This window comes from Sander lucioperca, chromosome 17 (genome assembly GCF_008315115.2).
Source record: "Sander lucioperca isolate FBNREF2018 chromosome 17, SLUC_FBN_1.2, whole genome shotgun sequence".
Classification (NCBI taxonomy): Eukaryota; Metazoa; Chordata; class Actinopteri; order Perciformes; family Percidae; genus Sander; species Sander lucioperca.
The window spans coordinates 5,072,051-5,095,559 of NC_050189.1; the positions used below are offsets into that span (position 1 = coordinate 5,072,051).

Consider the following 23,509-nt stretch of genomic DNA (forward strand, 5'->3'; position numbering starts at 1 on the left):
TGCATGTCCCTGCAATGGGAATATAATTGCCTAAAAATGATTTAATATTGTAAGATATCAATGTTATTGTAATATCTATCTATCCCTTAGAAGTATTAGAGCCGGATAAGTTCCATGGTACAATACATACTGTATGTCAGCTCATATAGCTTATTACAGCTATAGAGGGTTGTATATGTCAGCCCATAAGTAACAAGAAATTGCAGTACATAAAACAATAACAAATATAAGGGGTCCAAAACTGTTAATTTATATTATATGTTCATTTGGAAACATGACTTCCAGATTTTTTCAACCTGGTTATTTTTTATTTCTCAAATATCAATATTGCTATCAACCTCAAATATCCAGTCAGGCCATTGGTAATAATAACTAAAGGATGTCTTTCACATACACACACAGGCGAGATGAACTTTGCCTTGTGCTATTCTGTGTCTGAGTTATCACCAGGTTTGGGGCAAAGTCCAGCTGCTGGGTCAAACACCAGCAGTACTGATGTTATCACCATTTGTTACATCCAAAACACCACACGAAAAAATAAGTTGGTGACAAGAGACAACAAGAACCTGATGAGCATGGATACAACATCTTCATTTATCAAGTAAGTGTGAGAATTACTTTTGGCCTGTTGATATTGTATTGATTTGCTTTTGATCCTTTCGCTTAATCAACAATCCAAACAACATTATGTGGCTGTTGGAGCCCCCAAAGTGAATATAAGCTACACATACAAGTAATTAACTCAATAAATTTGAAACAAATGTAATTTTGAGCTATGTTATATTATGACATTTTAAAGTGTTGGCCATTGTGACATGTCACAGGGGGAAAACTATGTGGAAATAATACAATTAATGATCCATTTAGTGGCTTCAGTTTCAAGCTCCTGGTATTGTGCAAGCCGGCTCTCTGCCACACTGTCATGGCTTAGTGGGACAGAATCCTTGTTAGTGTTATTAATAATACATATGGTCTTTCCTCAGATCTGTGACCAAGCGAGTGTGGTCTCCACCACAGCGTCCCTTCAGAGTGTGTTGTCACAACAGGGAGACCAGGAAGGGCATCACAGCCGGGACCCTGGAGGAGCTGAGAGAGAGGGTGAGAGTGTCTGTAAAAGATACATAATGGAAAGAAATAACAGAAGTTGTTCTGAACAGGGTAATGCTGCTTGCAGTATATGTAATATAATTAATAATGTTATATAATGTAATAAAAATCAGAAGGAATATAAAAGAAAATTCATTATAAAAGGATGTACTTACATGTTTTATTAAATTAAATTAAAAGAATGAAGATTCAAAAAAATATATAATAGTATAATAAATATATAAAAATAAAATAAAAGGGAAACATTAGCTGTTTATTAAGAATGAAGTATAAAACTTAATTAATCACTTACTAAAAAATGTAAAAAATACTCTGTTACAAGCAAAAGTCCTGCATTGAAAATGTTACTTAAGTAAAAGTATGCAAGTATCATTAGGAAAATGTACTTAAAGTATTAAAAGTAAAAGTACTCAATGCAGAAAAATCTTCACATTTTAAAAACTGGAAACGATACAAACAGTTCTGTGTTTAATAGTCTAATCATTTCAGCTGTAGGCCTATATATTGTGTGGGTAGTTTAATTTATAATAAAACATTGTATTTTATAAACTATGTGTTTTGTGTGCAAAAATCTTAATTTGTAATGTAACTTCTAACTAAAACTGTCAGATTAATGTAGTGGAGTAAAAAGTACAATATTTCTCTCTGAAATGTAGCAGAGTAGAAGTAGAAAGTGGCATGAAAAGAAAAGACTCAAGTAAAGTACAAGTACCTCAAACTTGTACTTAGGTACTTGAGTACCATTCCACCACTGGTAACATGAATGTGTTTTCATCTGACTACCAGATTGATATAAACAGCCTCACATTTCTATGAGAATACACTGTTCATTGACTAAAGGCTGATCAAATGCTTGTGTCTGAAATTTGTATCACTGTTGTAACTGGATTGCAGCTCATTTGTTGTCATATATAGTACATTTGTATTACAAGACAGGAGAAGGTATATTATTTAGAATATTAAAGCTTTTTTTTCTGGAGTGCACATTAATCCAGAGCAATTTCAATCTGTGCCGTATAGGTATGCCAGGCTTTGCTGCTGTCCCTGTCTGCAGTGTCTCTGTCTCTGGTTTGTGAGGAGGACGGTACAGAGGTAGACTCCGATGAGTTCCTCATGACCCTGCCTGACAACACCATACTCATGGCTCTGGAGCCTGGACAGACATGGAGACCACAACCGGTTTGTTTGACCAAAATAGCCAATAGTTATTAATTAAATAGCATATACAATATGCATCCTATATGCATTTACGTAAAACATATTTAGCACTCTTGTCGGTTTGGGGCATGCTTTTTGTCTTTACATGATATACTATTATGGCACTCAGTGCATAACTAGTGTTTATTCATTTATGTGACTGTTGTCTCTGATCCCCCAGGGTGCAGTTGTGTACAAGTCTCAAGACCACAACAAGCCTCGGACCGGACAAGACATAGCTCGAGTCACCTTTGACCTTTACAGGATGAGCCCAAAGGATGTGTTTGGCTCCCTGAGTGTGAAGGCCACATTCCAAGGCCTGTACTCTGTGAGTGCTAACTTTCAGTGTCTGGGCCCCAAGAAAGTCCTCAGGTAAGCCCAGGGGAAGGGGGTTACAAAAAAGTAAATAAAGACACTACTTAAAAAATAACATCTGCTTCTTTCAGACATGTATTGCTGTTGTAGATTGTTTACTACATCCTTTCAGGGGTAGAAGTAAAAGTACCAACACAACACTGTAAAAATAGCCTTTTAGCCATTTTGGTCACAAGCCAAAATGTTTGGGAACCACTGGCTTAATCTTAATAACACATTGTATTTTATAAGCTTCTATGTAAAATGTTAATCTGAAAAGTAAAGTAACTGTCAAATAAATGTAGTGGAATAAATAGCAGTATTTCCCTGTGAAATGTTGTACAAGTACCTCAAAATTGTATTTGAGTAAATGTAGGCCTACTTTCCATCTGTGTCTTACTTTTTAATTTATTTCTCAATCTAACCTTAATTTTCTACCTAAGAAGACGATACAATAAATACTAGTTTTGTTTGGATGAGAAGGCAACACACTTTTTCAAAGACCATATTTAGTGCACAATGCCATCGTTAAAAACTGTAATGCAGCAAAGAATCAGTACAAAATCATACTTATACCACTTTATCTCTTTTTTTTTTTTTTTAGAGAAGCCCTGCGTGTAGCCTCCACCCTCCTACACGCCGCTGGACACCTGCTTATCACTTCTGCCTCCATGATCCGCCGCATTATCGAAGGTGCTGAGCTTTGGCAGCCACAGAGGACAGAGTACACAGCCAGCTGGAACTGATGGAGCCAAGAGAGACCTATTTAGTGGTAACATCTCATATCATTGTTGCCTTAATAGGGATTGGTAGGCCAGTCTGAGATCTTTGGAATCTATTCCCATAATTGAGCATCCTATTGGGTAGTTATTATATTGTTTAATTGTTCTGCTGTTTACCTCCTTAAGATGGGGGAAATAAACCACTTTTCTAACATGACCATCTGTTAAGGTACTATTAAGCAAACCCTGATAAGTCTTATGAGTGATTGTATGACTGTGTACCATATTTTTCTTCATCCTTCAATATTTTGATTATACTTCAGGTTATAAACAGATTTTAACAGACAAAAAAGAAAATCTTTAATGACTTAAGTGTCAGAAACTTTATTTTTAGTAACAAAAGAGGAAGCTTAGTGATCTAGCTATTTAACATAAGAGTCATAACTATTAATGTAGTTTTTCTATTTTATTTGTGCAATATATTTTACATAATATCCTAGAATTGTATTTTATTTTTGTTTATTTGCTGTGGATTATGTGTTGGCAGGTGAACTTGTTTCAATCTGCTCTGAGATTACAGCCACTGTGGATGTTATTTTGATCTAAAATGCCACTGACTTTTAAAAAAAAAAACATTACACTACTGAGAAAAAAGTTTTCATTCATTTTATAGTTTATGAATGTTTAGAGGTAACCAATCACAAGATGAGTCATGTTCGAACCATGAAGTTGTTTTATTTGAATGACAATAAAAACTTGCACATCACAAAGTGACTCATCAAAGTAAAATTGCATCTATATTGCAAGTGAGTATCTTTTGAAACGACTGCAGATAAAGACACACGTTAACAACACGTTATCACAAAAACGGTAAAACAACAATATGTAACAGGAGGCAAATTTATAGGAATGTGTCTTAACTTGGCAACCTTTTATCAAACATCTGTCTGAAAGTTTAAAACATCAACACACAAATTACAAGTCACTAAACTGCTTCTGATGCATATTTCCAAATGTGAAGAGATGATTCATCTTCATTGCCCCCAGAGGGATAATATGTACAGAGGCTGTGTCATCATTTCTACTCTGGGGGCACCGGCACACTTTTCTCCTCGCCACAGCTTTCACTCGTGTCAAGCTTCATCTCACAGGTTGCTTTATTGCCGCACTCACTGCTTGCCATGTGTAACTGTGTCTTTAACAGTGCATTCAGGCACTGCCGGTACCAGATGTTGTCTAGCGCCTGGCTGTGCTGCTCCTGATTCATCCAGCGTGGCCTTCCTTTCTTGATGTAATAGCGCATGTCACCGAACCACTGAATCAACAAGTAGCGGGGAATGTCAATCGCTTTTGCCAGTCGGCTGTAGTCATCCTTTTCTGGATACTGGCAGTGCAAGAAAGCCACCTTCATCATTGCCATCTGGGTTTGCGTCTTTTTATGGCAGCGGAGCCGAGTGTTAAGTGTGCATGGGTCTACCTCATGACAGTCCAGCTGTTGGGCGATGTTGGATGAACCATCTGCAACAAAAAGATCATTGAGTATTTCCACGAACTCCTTCAGTTTGCCAGCATCAGGGCCGGCATTATTGGGGTTTGTTGTCTCTGCTGCATTTGTCTGCATTTCTGTTTTCTCCTCAACGTCGCTTTTCACAGGGATCAAATGAATATTTGAGGTGGACGGGGGAACAGCGTCACCTCTTTCCAGCAGTTCTGTCTGGTTATCAGTGAGAGGAGGCATGTCAAAGGCCTGAGTTTGAGAAGGAGGAATGAGCAGAGGACTTGCATCCAGCGACTCATCTGGCACAACAACGCTCTTTAGGGCAGGCCGCTCTTGGACCGACAGTAATCTTTTCTTTGCTTTTGACTTCTTCTTCTTTCTGGAGAAAAGTGTTGTCTCCGATTGAGTGATTATTTGCCACTCCCTCTCAACTTCATCACTTCTTATTTCTTCTTCCTCTGCTCTCTCCACAACACCGTCTTCCCGTTGCTTCATTCTCTTCTTTCCCATCTGGGCCGTCACTGTCCTCCTTTTCCTCTTCTTCTGAGTATTCCCCATGTCTTCTTCTACTTTTCTGTCCTTCTCTTTCTTCATTGGTTGCACCTGCTTCATTTTTCTCTCCAATCGCTCATTATCCCTCACATTTTCCCCCATCATCCTTCCCTCACTTGCACTCTGTTCCTCCCTAACCTCTCCTGCCTTCTTCCCACCAGGCTCTTTTACCTCTCTTGTACATTTCTTATTCTCTCCTTTATCCTCTTTTACCTCCTTTCCCATGCTATTTTGCAGCTTTTCCTTTCCCTGACTTGACAGGATCTTCCTCTGAACCTTGCGTATGTCTTTATAGTCCCAGCTGATGCCATAATGGAGCCTCTGTACCATGAACCAAACCTTCACCTGGTCTGGGTGCAGGGAGCAGCGCTGCGCCAGTGCAGCTGTCTTTTTCTCTGTCAGGTATGGAAAGCGGTCGAAGGCCTTGTTTAGCTCTGCTGCACCGTCCAGCTGTAGGTTGATCTCGCTTGAGTGCACCCATATGAGCCTCTGACTGTCAGAGACCAGGGGGAGACACACTGCACTGCTCTGGTTCAGATTGAAAGCCATCGGCGCAAAATTCATATCTGATGAAGATTCTCCAGGAGCGTTGGGTGTTTCTTGTACAAGCCTGGGGAGTCCTCCATCAGCTTTTTGCCTCATCTTTTTCATCTGTGGCATTAACCCCTGCAACTAAGAGACAAACAGAAAGGGTAAATATGTATTCATTAATAAAATAAAATAACATATACTGTGAGAAGATATAAATTTGTCAACTGTCAGATTTTTATTTAACATTTATATAGTGGTAGATATCCTTTTACTGTAATATTTCTGGTTATGGGGCACCCGCTAGCTCACCTGCAGGACCGCGCACCATGTATCAAGGCTGAGTCCTTAATCTGATGAAATACTTCATTTTCCAGGTGTCGATTTATTGTTTTATTTATAAACTGCCACAACGGAACTTTTAGGAAAGTGTATGATACATACGATATAAAATAACATATACTGTGATAAAGGATCCATATTATTACCCACCTCTACTTTACCTTAACAGGATGTAAAATAAATACCTTTTTAATAGAAGTGTTATCTGTTGTTAGCTGACAGCCATGTCCATGCAGCAGTACCTTCATTTACTGTAAGTAAAAGAAGCATGCAATCAAAATTAAAATATTACACATTATGTACAAAATATAATTACATTTTTCATTGGGTAAATGCAGTCTTGTATAAAGTACTCAAAAGCAATACTTGAGTAAAAGTACAAGTATCTTCCCAGAAAATGACTTTGGTAGAAGTTAAAGTCTCCTTTTAGAATATTACTTGAGTAAAAGTCTTAAAGTATCTGATATTTACTGTACTTAAGTATTCATAGCATTTTTCTGATATTAAATGTACTTAAGTAGAAGTAAAAGTAAAAGTAAAAAAAAAACTTTGATCATGAACTTTATGGCCAAAGGTGTGTGATGTTATCTTCATCACCACTGTCGTCGGGGTGGTCATTGTCTGTTACCATGGCGGCAGAGCCTGCAGCAGGTGCTTCCATGACACTATCAGTCATTATGCTTCCTCCTCTTCTTCTTTAGTTTTGGCCTATGTTTTTTTTTTTTTGCCACTTGGCCACAAACAGGCATCACGTCACCAACTGAAATGGAGCATACATTATCTTGGCAATTTAGGAGCAATGATTCGCCAAACTTCCTTTTTTTCAGTGTAATAAATTTCTTCTGATTATATTTTATAGTAACGAGTAACTAAGATGCTTAGGGGAAATGTAGTGGAGTAAAAGTATACATTTATTTAGGAAATGTAGTGGAGTAAAAGTAAAAGTTTCCGGAAATATAAATAATGAAGTAAAGTACAGATACGTGAAAATTCTACTTAAGTACAGTAGTGAAGTATTTGTACTTCGTTACATTACAACACTGGGTAAATGACTTATTTCAACGTGTCAAATTGTACATATATTTTACTTTTATTACTGATTAATGTGTTTGCAGCATTTAAAGGTAGTAGGTAGATAGAGCGAATTTTTATACAACATCACTAATTTTTAGTTTCATCTTTAGCAAAGTGCATGAATTTAAAAACTCCGCACCAAAATGATTTATTATTTTTATTCAGGAATTCAACTGTCTGTCATGTAAACCCGAAAATACAAATAAAATATCATTAAAATCATGAACTCAATTGTCATTATGAAACACATAGAACAAACACCAAGTGTTGGTGTGTGCTGTTCGTTATGTAGTGAAATACCGTGTGAAATACCAAACTTCCCTACTCAGTCCTCCCGGTACCTGCAGAGACGTTTTTGCTATAGCTACGTGTTCATCGGGTCCCGGGACACCAGCCTGAGCCTCCATTTCAACATGAATGAATGAAAAACAGCAATGCGTGTTATCGAAATTCGCGCCTAATGTTCTAGCAGACTATATAACTACTCGAGAGTCTGCTCTTGAGACTTTGCTCTAATTTTCGGGACAATTAGGGCAGGATTTGGGATTCGGGATCGGGACAACTGCTTGGATTTGGTCACCAATCTAAATATCAACTGCCCCGTGTTAATTTCATGTTTCAACGAAATCATTAGCTAGCTAGCTAACCAAATAACACCAAATAAAGAACATCAACACTCGCGTTGAATTGACGTTAGCCTTTTTATGGGGTAAAAATGTATATTAGCTATATATGTCGCTGAAGTTTAGCTAGCTAACTGGTTAGCTAAATTCGCACTAAATTCTGACATCAAGTCTTTCCTTACCATTTTCATTAGTCTAACGTGGATAACGTTGTCTACTGTAATTTACAATAACGTTACAAATCATTGATTGCATCATTGATCGATTGGGATTGAAGTGCTTCTTCCATTATATATTTTTTGTCTGTTTGTTAGCACCATAGATATAAAACAAGGTTTCTAGTTACGTCTATGGTTAGCACGTTAACGTAAGATAGTTAGCTAGCGTTAGCTTGCTATGTAGCTAGCTAAGCTTAATAGTACTGTTGTGGTTATGATACAGTAAACAAAGCGAAGTTTTCTTTACCTACAATTGTTTATCTCTATCGTAGCAGGTAGTATCAAGAAGACACCGACATTATTACTAACTTTAATTAATGAATGGTTTGGAGTTCCTACCTTCAAGCACAAAGAAATGTCTTGTAAGTATGACGGGATATTTTTCTCCTGATCTGGGTTCAGTCAGTTTATAACGTTCACAGCGACATCTGTGATTGGTGGAGCTCGCTGTACCAGAGACGGGTTAGAACCGTTACCATGGCAATGTTTACCGCACCCGCGAAAGGCTAGCTGCTACCACTGAAGTCGATCTTGTCCCTTTTCCTTTTTTCGTTTTTCAAAATGTTTTTTTGTGCCGAATCAAATGGTTTATGGTAACGATCCATCACGTATTTGGTTGGCTTGGGTTCAGGGTGTATATCCCTTTATATAAGCATTTTCTGAAACATCAATTGAATGGGGACAATCGCTTACAGAACCGGAGCTGTTTAAAAAGTGAGCGGAGCTCTAGCGTTATACCATGCCCTGCAAATCCCACTTTCATCAAGGTTATGTTCAATTTTTGTTGAAAATATTTTATAGAAAGATGTTGATCCAACTGTTATAGCAGTCCAGGACACATTGATGTATTAACCATTTCTTATTAACGTTATTCATGTAGCTAACTACTGGAGTCAAAGTGACTCATGCATGACGCTGACTATGTGTAAGAGAGATAAACCTACAGAAAGTGTTGCCTAAAAATGTTTATTCAAACAAGAATTCCTATCACAGTTGGCAGCTCCACTCCTGGGATTGAACGGATGGAGTGTACAATTCACCTAACCCTAACCCTAACACACACACACACACACACACACACACACACACACACACACACACACACACACACACACACACACAGAGAGAGGCAGACAGAAAGGCAGCAGTCCCTTTCAGCTCCGACCCCCAGAAAGTTTTTCTTAGCTTGTGTTAAGGTGAGTGGTGATGAACAAAAGACTAAGCAGCCAGTGCCTCGAGTTTACAGCTATTAGCTGAAAGACTATTATATAATACTTATTTATTCCAGCATCCTCTGCACTATGCTCCATAATTAAAATAATAATTTATCAAAAATGTACTCCTGCACACTTAGCACTCTTCATTGCACTACTGCCTCAACCTGTCTATATTATTTATGTTTATAGTGTGTATATATTGTTTGTTTTATTGTTTGTTTTGTATGAGTAAGCACATTGTGAGCAATGTATAATCCAAAGCAAAATTCCTCGTATGTGTCCTCATACCTGGCAAATAAAGCTGATTCTGAATAAACATATTCTTCTTATATTCTTCATAACTTCTGTCTTGCTAACATCTCTACAATAGATTATCTCTAATCTTTAAATTGCCCACAACATGAAAAAAAGTGTCCTGCATTAAACAGTAACTTCATCATTTTGATCGTATAGGCTCCTCATCTAACAATAACAGTGTTTATTCATTATTAGTGCAGTGTTTTTTTCCTGTAAAATTAACAAAATTGCAGCAACAGCCTTTTACAGTTTAGTGTGAAGTTTTTTGTTGAGATTATTATTATTATTCCAACATCAAAAGATTTTAAATGATTTATTGCCATTTGCAAAATGAACAAAACTATGTCCCTCTCCTTGGTGCAGTCACCTATTCTAAATATATACTTGAAACTAGTAGCATAGAAAACATGCACATTGTAGCAGAGTTTCCTTTGGTGTTTGTGATCATGATCATCACCTGATGAATACTAAAAAGTATCTGTGTGAACTGATTATTTTGTTGAGTATTTATTAAATCTATTAAACAATTGCATAAGGGAAATAAGATACATTGGTAAGGTAGTCAGAGTTGTGTTAATATATTTAATGTTTTGTTTAAATTTCAAATAAATAATTATTTATTAACTACATTTATTAGGCCTTTTTTTCCTTGAGCCCCGGCCGCCCAAAATGTCTGTGCACATCCCTGCCTGTAGTAGATTATTAATCTTTATTGTAAGACAAGAAAAGGCTTTTTTATTATCAGTAGGGTGGAAGTCCACCCTACTGATAATAAAAAAAAACATTTATTTGTCTTGCCTTATCATTCAATAAAGATTACACTACTATATTGCTATAAAAGAGTAGTGTGTAGACTGTAGACAGTTTCTTTCCCATGAAATGATACTGCTTGAGAGTACAGCTCAAGCTTTCCCACCAGACTCAGAGGGACCTGCGACAGGCAAACAGCTATTACATAATATTTAATTGAGAATCAATCTTTAGTTTATAAGGGCAGCCTAAAGAAGAAAAGGTGAATGGTTTCCCTTAAAGCGGTCAACCCTCCAGGTGAAAATATGACAAAACAAATGGCCCGACTGCAAAAAATGGAAGTTGTATGGAGATTTCCTAACTCATTATTGTTATTCAGCATTATCAGCACGCACCAAAAAAAAAGAAAAATAGTCACAATAACAATCAGCTCCATCAGCCAGTACCTAACCCCTTTTGTTTCCTTGGAAGTGGAAGAATCACTCACAAGAGCTCAAGTGCAAGCACAGTCAGACCTGGAGCTTTATTTCCACATCAACAACAATACCAGAAGCAATTGAAATGCTCATGTGGAAAGGTTTACATTGAGACCAGTGATGCATACAATTATGGAGGGTACATTTACCAGAAGTCCTCTCAGGCCACCTGTTCTTGTGGAGAATTGGTGCCCTGCACATTGCAGAGGTGCTTTGTGAACTTCTCTAATGGACAGCCTTGTTGTTGTCTATAGCCCACATCACCACATTTCTGTTTACACATTGTGATCATATTCATTTCAATGCCTACCTATCACTACCAGAATTGTATTTTTTCTTTGTTTCATTTAATATGTCATTGATTAGTGCTAAGCTGCAGTCAAATTAATATATACTGTAGTGCCAAGGAGACTAACTGTAGTGCTAACAAGATCTCAGTAATAGGCCTACTTGTAACATGTATTATAATAATATAATTACATATAATAATGTAATTATAACACGTGTGACATGAAACGTATCTACCTTAACCAAGCCTAACAGAAAGGCTGCAGCCAAATCTAAGAGTGTATGGCTGCGGCCTGGAGCCTCCCGTCTTATCTCTTATCCTTGGCCTTATGCCCTCCCCTACTTTTCAAAATAAAAACTCGCGTCTGGTCCGCTAGGCCTATGTCTTCGTACTTTGGTGTTTGGGATGGTTTTGAACTAAACAGTACGGCAATCATGCTAATGAATACAATTATTTTTTTCAGCAGATGTCTTACTTACAACACGATGCAGCTAGCAAAGCAGGTTTGTGTTTATCCCACGATCTCAAAGCGCTCAAGTTGGCTGACTGACTAAACAGGGAGGGACAAGAAATCCTGTCTGTTGGTTTATTTTTATTTTAAGAGCGAATTGCTCCACAATATGAATACCGTTTGATTATCACTTTTAATTTGTTGGTAATCGTTGTATAAAGTTGTTGTATAATCGCAATATTCGAGGGTACCCTTGCAGTGATGCTTACGGACCTCGAAATTAAACCCTCTCTCATGTGATATTGCTTAAACAAATATCAACGTTAAACGTTGATGCAGTTTTAAATGGTCCCTTCACCTCTAAAAATGTAGCCTATACTTTGTTTTTATGATCTCAGAAATGAGGAGGTTAACCAATATGTTATTATAAATCAAATTTCATATCTCTATCTCTATCTGTTTATCTTTCTATCTATCTCATAAATCTCCTATTATTTTAAACGTGTATTATTTTAGTAGGCTTATTACATGTGGGTGGCTTCATTGTTGAGCTATATGTTTTTCACCTCGTTATGCTTGTCCTTTTTTGTACTGTTATGAATTTGCAAATAAAGCATTAGGCTAATAAAAAAAAAAGGTAAAGTCATCGCAGATTTCATCAAATAGGGATACAACAACATCCACAGATCTGCCAACTAGGCTATGTATGGCTATCGTTAATTTAAGAGTTTAAATTGTTAATTTCAAACGGTTTTCAATTAATTGCAACATGCTCACTAACTTAACCGTAACTGCGTCTAGAAAATAATTCTCGATTTCGTATTTTTGACCCTCTGAATTTACCGTTGGAGTCGCCCAGGCATGAGACGGCTGCCTACACCCATCTGTCTGACTCCACCTCATGAATGTTTGGTTTTTGCACTAATCGAAACTTTTGTGCAGTGCTGCTGTGGCAGAGAGATCAGAGCAGAAACTGAGCAACCAGAAACGGGTGAACAACTACTCTGCCAAAACACAGTCAACCAAAGAGCAACAAGAAGGATCCTAAGAATTTTCAATCGTGAATAATATTCAAGACAAATAAAATCAGGACTTCCTGTTTTTGACTTCCTGCTTCTGCAAACATGTCTGACAGTCTACAAAAGGACCTACAAGTTATTTTCTGCGAGATGTGTACAGAAGAGGACAGGAAACCAGCACGGAAGACCTGCATGAAATGTGAGATCTCCATGTGTGTCCAGCACCTCCAGGCCCACCTGACCACTCCTGTGTTACTACAGACTCATCCTCTGACTGAGCCTATGGCCCTATGTGGGACCACTAAATGCCCCCAACATGGCAAACTCCTTGAGTACTTCTGCTTGGATGACATGACCTGTGTGTGTGTTTCATGCGCCATTGAAGACCAGCACCGCATACACAATATGAAGACCTTCTCCACAGCCCACAAAGAGCTCATGGAGAAGCTCAACACTGAGCAGCAGGCCTTACTAGGGAAAACTGATGATGAGAATGTGAGTCTGGAAAAGTGGGAGAAGAGTGAAAGAGAGAAGCTGGGTCGCTCCAGTGTGCGTCTCATTGAGGCTGTGACTAACCTACGTGACATTGCCCTGACCAGTGTCCAGAGTTCAGTCACTGCCCGCATGGTGTCTATCAAAACCAGCAACAGCAGCATGCAAGCAGCACAGAAGGAGAAGGACACCTTCAGATTCCTGCAGATGTATTCTCAGGTGCATCAGGATGTGGAGAAAGCCAAGGCTGTGGATCTGAGAAAAGGGTTGGAGCCTGGCAGCGATCGGGACAAACTGGTTCAGGAGATAAGACAGAATGGTGAACAAATGGTAAAGCAAGCAGGCCACTTCTGGGGCTCACTGTTGACTCTGGTTGACCCAGAGAACCACCAGGAGCTCAATGCTACAAGTTCAGACCTGATCTTTGACCCACAGACTTTGGGCCCTGGCATGTCACTGGCCAAAGACAAAAGGAAGATTTTCTACAGTAGTTGGCTGGAGCAATGCTCTGCTATGCTTCTAATTCGTAGTGCCCAGTCAGTTCCTAACTTTCAGAGGTGGATGGTCAAACTTTCCCAAGACTCTGACTGGACCATTGGTTTATGTGACAAACAGTCTGCAAAGAACTTGAAGGATGGACATGTCTATGGTCTGTGCTACGAAGGTGACCAGCTCAGCTCCCTCACAACAGAGTATGGTGACTGTTGTGACGCATCAGCCAGGTCAGAAGGTGTTTTTGGGCAGCTGAAAAATGTCATGGCCACAACAGAGAAAAAACGCAGGGTTTCCTCAGTACTAATCACACATCAGGGCAAAAATGGAGATGGTACCGTACCAAGACCTGAAGTGGTGGAGGTGTTTTGGAATTTTGCTGCTTCCTCACTGTCCTTCTTCAACAGAATCGGACAGCACCAGAGGGAAGAAATAATCACAATTAAGATGAGCCTCAACAACTGGGACCTGGCCCCCTTTGTTCAACTAGCAAAGAAAAATTGCCAAAAGATCCCCCAGCAGCAATGGAAGTGCCCCTGTGGGAAGGTTTACCACAAGAACAGCAATGGATACACCGAAGTTGGTGTCTTCTGTAACTCTCCTTCTCGCACCAATTGTTCCTGTGGAGCATATATTGGTGACATACGCATCACAGAGATAGTTTGTGAGCTTCAGTAATGGGTAGGACCGTGCTGGTCATTGCTTATCATTATACAAAGCTAAGAAGTGCATGCACATATCTACAGTAATAGCACCTTGTGCTTTCATTGGATGAGTACACGTTATTGCTAAGCTTCAAGTTGCTGTCAAATGAAAATAGTGGTTTTAGCTCTTACTTTTTTTTTTTAGCAGAAATAAGCCAATGCTGTTATTGTTTTAGTGTACAAAATACATATCATACACTAGAAGCAATGTAACATCTTTGCAACAAGGTCGTTTGTTTTAACTGTAATGGGAACTGTAATCTTTTTTCTGTCTGCCAGTTTAAGGTGTTTGTCTCCATCTACTGGTGGTGAATGTGTCATTGTTCTCACATAGTATAATTATTTTACAGAGCAGTCTTTAAAAATTAAATCAGATTGTCAGAAAGGACATTTGTTTCTTTGTACCATACATACTTTGCAAATGATCCGATTAATAATAAAGCTAGTAAAATGTTAAGATGTGGAATGTTTTTAATGACTGCATTTCGATTTTTACATTTTGCTATTTTCACACCAATGTGACAATAAGAAAATGAAACAACACAAATCATGTAATAACAGCTTGAAGTGGAGTATCTACAGACACTGTGTGAAATGAAACCATAATTACCCAATACTCATGGCGTAAAACCTCCAAGGAATGATCCCTTAATTTTAAGGCTGTAATGAATCATACAATAATTTGAATGTGCATATCGCTAACATGAGCCCACACAAACTTTGGTACTGATCAGGAGCAGCTAGAACCTGGGAAGATAAAGGCTGCATAATACTGTATATCTTCATGTTGAATAACACCTGCTATGAATTCAGCACTTCATTGGTTTGTAACTTACAGTATGTGCTCTAGTACTGTACTCTAGCATTCAGCATATACTGGTCCATACTGTATATAAATTATCCCATAATCTAATTAATTTAAAAATATTAAAAGAACTTTCAAAGCATATTTATGAAATGATAATGGAAACTAAATATCAAATCTCAAGTAATTAAAGTGCAAAACTTAAAGTGGTGGAATGATTGAATTTCTTAAAAGCAGTTACATTTCCTAATTAGCCCCAGCAGCTGAATACATATTTAGTACTTTCTAAATAATAATAGAAATAATTATTATAATAATAATAATAAAGACATTTGCTATAATTGTATATATGTGTGTGAGGCTTACAGTATAATATTAGCATAGAGCCTAACTACATGTTGTAGATACTGTTAATAGACAGTTATGGTTTTGCATAAAAACTAGAACTAAGGACCTTGCATTGGAATGATAAGACAGCAGACATGCAAAGAGCTGGAGACATACTGCTCTAGCTTACATCTTCCTGTCTAGGGACACTGGCCCCTGGAACACTTCGTAGATTGTATGAAAAAAGTAACATTCAGAGTCTAAAGCGACTCTGAGTCTGTGTAATGAAAAATATTTCTGTTAATGTCTATGAAGTCAAAACCCAATATACTAAAATTGCATTGCAACAAAAAAGGAAAGTAAAAGGACAGTATTTCAGTATTAATATTCATGTCTGTTCACTTGTGTTTACACATGGTCAATCCACAAACAGCATCATTCAGGCAGTGTTGCAGACTTATAACCTTCGTTGTGAAGCAGGATCGAGCTGGACATTCAGCTGTCGTTGCCGAAGACAGTGTTGAGCTGTTGGGTGACCCTGATGAAGGTGGTCCTGCGGCTCAGCTCCTTCAGTTTACCTGCCCCAACATAGGTGCAGGTGGATCGGACCCCGCCCAGGACGTCTCGTATTGTCACTTCCACCGGACCTTTGTAAACAACTTCGACTGTCTTCCCCTCCGATGCTCTGGAGGCAAAAAAACAAACTGGGATTACCCTTAAGAGGACACAGTGTAAACATGGTATACTATGTCAACACCAATGACCCAAAAACATATAAGAAAAACTGACATGTTTCTTATACCGATACACACCAAATTAACTGTGACTCTGACCTGTACTCAGCCACGCCTCCTGCATGTTTCTTCATCGCCGTGTCGGAGCTCATTCCATAGAACAGCTTGTATTTCTTGCCATTTTTTTCAATAATCTCTCCCCCGCTCTCTGAGTGTCCAGCAAGCATACCGCCCAGCATCACAAAGTCCGCTCCAGCACCTGAGAGCAAACATATAGTGAGAAGTTGAACAGAAAGCGTTCCTACTATGGTTGGAATTTAAGTGCAATTTGAAAACAGTAAAGCTTACCAAAAGCCTTTGACACATCTCCTGGGCAAGTACATCCCCCATCCTGTGTGAAAGAGAAGACAAAACATATCACAATGTTTTGAGTGTGACTGTATGTTTATCATGGTTGTATGTACAACCTGGAGACAAAAGATAAGGCTGCACATTCTCAGGGTGAAATACATGTCTAACAAACCATGTTGACTGTGGGAAGAAAAGACATGAATAAGTTTCAGGTTAAAGCATTGTTTTTTCTTGCCCAGAGTTAGATGAGAAGATCGATACCATTCTGTCCAGTCAATATGAACCTGGAAACATTAGCCAGTTAGCTGAGAATAAAGCATAAAGACTGGAAATGTGGAAAACAATTCTGAATTTTGATCATTTCGGACGGAGCCAGGCTAGCTGTTTCCTAGTTACCAGCCTCTATGCTAAGCTCAGCTAACTGGCTACTGGCTGTAGTTTCATAATTAGCACACAGACATGAAAGTGGTATCAATCTTCTCATCTAACTCTCAGCAAGAAAGCAAAGCCTATTTCTCAGAATGTCAAACTATTTAACATTATTTCTACACAAAAGAAGAACTGTGTAGAACGCATGATTAAATCCTTGGATTATCAGAGAAGAGAGTCACTCACAGAGATGATGTGGCCACCCAAGCCATGGGCAGCATCTGCACACTCGATCACAGCGCTGAGCTGGGGGTAGCCCACCCCCGTCTTCTTGCGGGTGGTACACACAGAGCCTGTAGAGGAAGACACAGGGGCAAGAGATGACTCTTAAGATTTCTAGTTTGCAGTCTATGATGACAGGAAACAGAATTTGCAAGCATTGTTTATGGTCTGTTTGATCTGTAAGTGCCAAATGAATGGAGCAAGGCAAGGCAGCTTTATTTGTATGGCACATTTCAGCAACTAGGCAATTCAAAGTGCTTAACATAAAACATTTAAAGAGCAGTTAAAAACAATTAAAACATCCATGGAGGTTGCTACGTGGCACATATCTATCCAGGAGAGTATGTGAAAGTTTATTTAATATAATATAAATAACATGTAGACATAGAAATATGTTAGGCTTTAATCACCTGGTCCGATGCCTACTTTGATGATGTCAGCGCCAGCCAGGATTAGCTCCTCTACCATCTCTCCTGTCACCACATTTCCTGCCTGAGCAGCATAACAAATGTTTTATTGATTACTTATCAAAGAAATGTTGACATGTGAACACCCATTCCCTTTTCAGCCCCACAGTTTAAAGGCAGACATCTACTGACCATTATAGTGTGAGAGGGGAACTTCTCCCTGACGTCTTTGACAAAGTGAACAAAGTGTTCGGAGTAGCCATTGGCCACGTCCACACAGATAAACTGCAGCTTTGGGACCGCCGCCAAGATGGCTGAAATCCTGTCAAAGTCCCCTTCCCCGGTCCCTGTGCTAACTGCTACACTCTGGAAGATAAATGGAGAAGAGAATGACTTGTGTTACAAAAAAATGCCACAATAAAAAGATCTTCCTGGAATAAAGGGTTACATAATAATTAACACTTGTACCTTCAGGCATTCAGGATTCTGTTTTGCAAACTCCACCCAGTCATCCACGGAGTAATGTTTGTGAATCGCGGTGAAAAGAGTGAACTAGTGGAAGAGAAAAAGAAAAACAGAGTAATTGAGATATTCTAACAGTGAGTGAATGAATGAACAAACAAAACAATAAATAAATTAATATATTAATGAGTTTTTTCAAATCTATGAGGTGCCTCTTATTTTTCTGTGACTTAAAAGGAGAAGAGGACCCGGAATTATGACATACAGCAGTTTGTGTCATTCATTATCATTATATGGATAAAGACAAAAATGCTACACATAAGCCACCAATACTTAAGTTCTGGCACCTGGGAACCATAATCGGGGAAGGCTTGATCACCTCACCTATCAGCCTGCTTTGTAATATAGGGATTATTAGGCATTATAGCGTCCACTGCTTGGAATACATTTAGGTTCACTTAGCTGACTCCAAGACTGTACAAGAGAAAATGATAAATAACCCTATGTGCTCTGTAAAGCTCTTTGTGAAATAATAAGTGATTCATACACATCCCATGTAATGCATAACTTACCTGGTGCAAAGCCAGGGCCATCTCAAAGGTCCCCACGGTGTCCATGTTTGCAGCGATGATGGGGATCCCTCTGTAGCTGCCCTTGGAGTTCCTGAAAGTGTAGCTCCTCATTAGGTCTACCTGTGAACGGCAAAAACAATGTGACATTAGTGTAGTTAATACTTTTATAGATGTGTTTAACTAACTAGGAAACCATTTATTTGAGACATGATCCACAATGTGTTACTATAGTCACAGGAAAGCAAGAGCCTATATTTTGTAGATGCAGGTTTGTGGCTAAAGGGTCACTGCTTGAATTCACTAACCAGCTGGTTAAATGTGAATGAGGGCTAATACCTACCTATATACTATTTTTCTAACAACGTTCGAAAAGAGGCCCGTAACCTCGTGTTATTTTTGATTCTGCAATGCCTTTATTCTGGTATCAGCAGACGACACATCCAAAGACTGCACTCGGCACAAAACGCTGCTGCCAGGCTTTTATTTGCACTAAGCAGGCGGGTTGGCGACTGTGGCTCAGGTGAGAGCCGTTGTCCCACCGATACCAATCAAAGGTTGGTGGTTCGATCCTAGGCCCTGCAGTCCCATGTCTTGGGCAAGACACTGAACCCCGAATTGCTCTTGCATCGGTATGTGAATGTGTGTGAATCATGTTTATCTGATGAGCAGGTGGAACCTTGTATGGCAGCCTCGACCAGAGTGTATAAATGTGTGTGAATGGTGCCTGTAATAATATATGTAAAAGTGCTTTGAGTAGTCGTTAAGACTAGAAAAGCTATATAACACACATACAGTCCATTCTAAGTGACCACATCACACCAATCCTTGCTGCCCTTCACTGATTACCTGTGAGTTTTAGAATTGAGATTTTACTGCTTTTTAAGCCTTGAATGGTATGGCTGCTGCCTATATATGTGATCTGCTAATTGCTTATTAGCCTGATCGCTGCTTGAGATTCTCTGGCAGGGCCCTACTATTGGTTCCAAGATCTCATATTGTCAACAAAGGGGCTTTTGCTGTCTGGGTTGGTAAAATTCCCTGCCTGAGGATGTCACGCTGGCAAACTCATTATCTTTCTTTAAATCTCTTAAGTCTTAAGACTCCATTTTATCTTGTGACTTTTTCTTAACTGATGATATTTGTTGTGTAGTTATTGTATATTGTTATCTTGAGTTCTGGGTCTTAACTACCTCTATCTTTTATTGCAAAGCACTTTTTAACTTTGCTTTTAAAATGTGCTATATAAATAAATATATTATTATTATTACTACTTTTCCCTACTTTAATAACTACCAAATGCCTATGAGGATTACCTTACCAGGAATAAGTAAAGGTTCAGATAATGGAAAAATCTGTTTTTACATCAGTTAGTTTTCATGTGTAAAAAAACAAATCCACACCTACCTCGCTCCTTGACTTAAGTGTGCTCCGCTTTGGACGGAGGAGCACATCCTTGAAGTCCAGCTTGATGTCATTCTCAATGCGAGGCATTTTGGAAACAGGCTGTACAGGTTGTGTAACAAAAAAAAGTTAAATGGAGCAGTTTGTTCTAGAATGTGGATCTGTGAGAGAGAGAGAGAGAGAGAGAGAGATCAGAGTTCTGGATGACTGCTTTGTGCTGCGTGTTTTTTTCGTTTTTAGACTCCTTTCTTTTCTCCCTTCATACACTAACATATGGTCATTAAATGCCATTAAGGCAAGGTCTACAAACATTAGCCTTAACTGTAATAACTACTTGGTGGAGATGTAATACGGTTTTATTTAGCTAGCTAGCGATTTCAAAAACGCTTAAACGCTACAGAAAGTGATATTGGTAATGCTATGTACGTTATGCATAGCTACTGAACCACAAAGATCAGAACAGCGTTGCTTCTTCTTCTTTGGCCCAAATGCATGGATGTATTAAGAGAACTGTCAAATGTCAAAATTCAAGGTTAGCTATGCCGTTTAAGGTGTCACATTTTTGTTACATCAACTTGATTAACGTTAGCATTGCAAACAGTTAACGTAAGAAAAAGCTGTTAACTTAAGTAGTATATTTAGCTAAATCAAGTATTTACCTCAAGGTAAGTATGGTTGATTTTGTCTGTGCCGCTGTTTCTTTTTCCACTGTGTGCGCGGGAAGTTTTACGGGGGCGAACACCAATTTACCTTGTAGTTTTTAAAGGGCTTTAGCTAGTAGGCGGTGGGCAGGCAAAAACTACAATGCGAGACTCGCTTTACGACACGTTGCACAATATGTTGTAAAGGTTATTTTAGGTATTCAGCAAACAAATTTCGGTTAATTTTGTTGAGGCGATACTCACGCTAGTAGAAGACATTTGTAGTGCAAATTATGTTCTTTTCTGACGGTAAATAAAGCAAATGCGCAGTCCGAAATCAAGTTGAAGCGGAACCGTTGTCGTACAAACAAGAATGCGGTGGGATTCACTGTGGAACACAGGAAACACCCGTTTAATTTTTGCAAGGGTTTCCTGACAAAAAATATCGTATTATCATTGTTGTATATCAAGTCATAGATTTAGTTAAGATAATATCATACTACTGATCCTGCTCGAGTTTATTTTATAAAACGAGTCAACAAAGATGCTGATTAAAGTGAAGGTAAGGCAAAGCAAGTATTAGCCCAGTGGTTTAACAGTAAACATTTGAATAGTTGTTACGTCCTATCATTTTTATTTGCTCAACAATAACCCTCAAATTGTTTTATTTTTATTTATTTTTATCTCAGACACTCACAGGGAAAGAGATAGAAATTGACATAGAGCCCACAGATAAGGTATAATTATCTTTTATTTTCCCATATGTGCTGTATGCTAATAATTACCCTTTAATCAGTATGTGTGTGTTTTACATTCATTTCCATCCAGGTGGAGCGTATTAAAGAAAGGGTGGAGGAGAAAGAAGGGATCCCTCCGCAGCAGCAGAGGTTGATATACAGTGGAAAACAGATGTAAGATTATGATGCACTTTCTTTAATATACCTAGCCTTATTAATATTCTGGATTTTTGTTATTGCCAACATATCCCATGTAAACCAAAAAACATCAATGAATTGATCCTCCTAACAAGTACTGCCTATGTGTCCAAAGCCCGATAAATCTTATTCCTCTGTGCCATAGACCTCCATTGTTGTCAAAAAACTATTACTAATACATCAATGAACACCGTCATGTTCCCGCATTACGATGAACAGAGGTACTGCAGTTTGCTTTGAGTCAATCCCACATACTACACCGTCCTGGTTGTTGTAAATACTCACTTGTGCACCAATCGGCAGCTGAAAATAGTCCCAAACAAATGGACTATTTTCCCCTGTTTTAGTAATTTTTGTTACAAACTATAAGATCCAGCCTTTATTTAAAATCCTCTATATTCTGGGCCCGTTTTCAAAAACTGTGTATCTTTAGTAGGACGATTTTAATAGTGGCATTTCTGCTGTCTGACACCTTCTACTCTGCATCCCCTTTGTCTTTATTCTCAGGAACGATGAGAAAACAGCGGCAGACTATAAAATCCAGGGAGGCTCTGTTCTCCATCTGGTACTTGCTCTGCGAGGAGGGCAGGTGCTGTGACAGGTACAGTATAGGCTCTCCCAGAAGCCTATACTCCAAGCCTGTGTTGTAGCCATCACTTGGAAACATGCCTTAGCTTTCTGCGATGCCTACACTAAACGGATACAGCGAAGACATACAGCCATGTGTTGCGGAGTCACCTGGCGGCATCGTAGGCAACACAGAGCCATTGGTAGAAAGAGAGAGATCAGGTTCTACCTGTGGCAGCCACTTCCCTACAGCCAAAAATGTGTTGGCTGCAAACACAACCCCTCTCACTGTAACATTGTCATGGCGAGACACTCCACATGTTAAAGCTTGCCCTGGCAGCAAAGGCAAAGTTACTTTCAGAATTAAATAAAGCTTTGGCTAAAGATTTACAACCCAGAGCTAATTTTGGTGCTACAGAAAACTGTACTGTACTGTTTCTTTCTGTGGCTCTGCATGTAAGCATCTATCTTTATTCCACTGAATATATAACAGAGATAACTGTAGCTTAATATGCTGAAACCCATCCTTGGATTACAGGTTTTTCCTTCAGATGGTGACTTTTCTGCTTCATCCATGTTTTATTCTGTTCCCTACAAAAAGCCCAAACTCACTCAGTATAACTATCTGAGGCTACAGGGTGTATTAACATAGCAAAAGTCATTCTCTCTTGTAAAGCACCCGTGTAGCTCAGTTAGATTTGTGAAAAATGGACAAAAGCATAGTTAAAGGAATATTTTGAGAAATACATACAGTATAATGACTTTTTGGCTAAACGTTGGATGAGAAAATTGATATTCTCATCCAACTCTCAGGCAGAAAGCAAATAAGAGCATTTCCCTAAATGTCCAACTGGAAAACCTCCTGCCACTAATTCTAAATCATGTACCACAGACTTTGCTTTACACCTGCTTCATAAGTAGACTGTCCATTCAGTAGGATAATGTTTTATATAATTTCATATGAATTTTATTTGTTAATTATTTTTTTTGTGCTGGTGGCACATTTTACTGTGCTTAGACAAGGAACGTGCCAACTATGGTCTGACAATGGCCTCAGTTTACATGGATATTGTTCGGTTTGTTTGTGTGTTCAGAGAAGCAACGTTTAGTTCTGGGATTGCTGTGTCAGCACCACATGGCCCCCTCAGTGTGTATAGAATCACGTGACATATACGACCTATGCTGTGGATTAGTTTGTCAGTAGAATAAACTTATGTTAATGCTGAAAATGCCTCACTTTTGTCATTCTTTCAA

At 38.7% G+C, this 23,509-nt stretch overlaps 4 protein-coding genes across 7 annotated transcripts; 2 read left to right on the plus strand and 2 right to left on the minus strand.

Moving 5' to 3' along the window:
• The first annotated feature begins 428 nt into the window (after window positions 1–428).
• Window positions 429–4,034, plus strand: cideb (cell death inducing DFFA like effector b). Its single transcript, XM_031289940.2, has 5 exons — window positions 429–601; window positions 984–1,098; window positions 2,128–2,286; window positions 2,486–2,676; window positions 3,263–4,034. Exons 1-5 carry the CDS (start codon window positions 570–572, stop codon window positions 3,402–3,404), a joined length of 639 nt encoding a protein of 212 aa, XP_031145800.1. The 5' UTR covers window positions 429–569; the 3' UTR covers window positions 3,405–4,034.
• A 65-nt stretch (window positions 4,035–4,099) lies between these two features.
• On the minus strand, window positions 4,100–8,641 carry homezb (homeobox and leucine zipper encoding b). 3 transcript variants are annotated; one of them, XM_031289937.2, is made up of 3 exons: window positions 8,555–8,641; window positions 6,486–6,551; window positions 4,100–6,102 (listed from the first exon to the last, which is right to left on the minus strand). In XM_031289937.2, the coding sequence occupies exons 2-3, from the start codon at window positions 6,546–6,548 to the stop codon at window positions 4,462–4,464; spliced, it is 1,704 nt and encodes a 567-aa protein (XP_031145797.1). In that variant the 5' UTR covers window positions 6,549–6,551; window positions 8,555–8,641; the 3' UTR covers window positions 4,100–4,461. The 3 variants fall into 3 exon arrangements, with proteins under 3 accessions (XP_031145797.1, XP_031145798.1, XP_035849625.1); XM_031289938.2 differs by lacking the exon at window positions 8,555–8,641 and adding an exon at window positions 8,467–8,499; XM_035993732.1 differs by lacking the exon at window positions 6,486–6,551 and having other exon boundaries at window positions 4,100–6,096; window positions 8,555–8,624.
• Window positions 8,642–15,532: 6,891 nt separating this feature from the next.
• On the minus strand, window positions 15,533–20,919 carry gmpr2 (guanosine monophosphate reductase 2). Of its 2 annotated transcripts, none has more exons than XM_031289970.2 (10): window positions 20,772–20,858; window positions 20,116–20,273; window positions 18,712–18,831; window positions 18,146–18,229; window positions 17,870–18,043; window positions 17,681–17,762; window positions 17,235–17,341; window positions 16,617–16,659; window positions 16,368–16,527; window positions 15,533–16,219 (listed from the first exon to the last, which is right to left on the minus strand). In XM_031289970.2, the coding sequence occupies exons 2-10, from the start codon at window positions 20,200–20,202 to the stop codon at window positions 16,030–16,032; spliced, it is 1,047 nt and encodes a 348-aa protein (XP_031145830.1). In that variant the 5' UTR covers window positions 20,203–20,273; window positions 20,772–20,858; the 3' UTR covers window positions 15,533–16,029. The 2 variants fall into 2 exon arrangements, with proteins under 2 accessions (XP_031145830.1, XP_031145831.1); XM_031289971.2 differs by having other exon boundaries at window positions 15,964–16,219; window positions 20,116–20,214; window positions 20,772–20,919.
• Window positions 20,920–21,058: 139 nt separating this feature from the next.
• On the plus strand, window positions 21,059–23,484 carry nedd8 (NEDD8 ubiquitin like modifier). Its single transcript, XM_031289972.2, has 4 exons — window positions 21,059–21,315; window positions 21,443–21,490; window positions 21,582–21,664; window positions 22,196–23,484. Exons 1-4 carry the CDS (start codon window positions 21,298–21,300, stop codon window positions 22,284–22,286), a joined length of 240 nt encoding a protein of 79 aa, XP_031145832.1. The 5' UTR covers window positions 21,059–21,297; the 3' UTR covers window positions 22,287–23,484.
• Window positions 23,485–23,509: the final 25 nt, after the last annotated feature.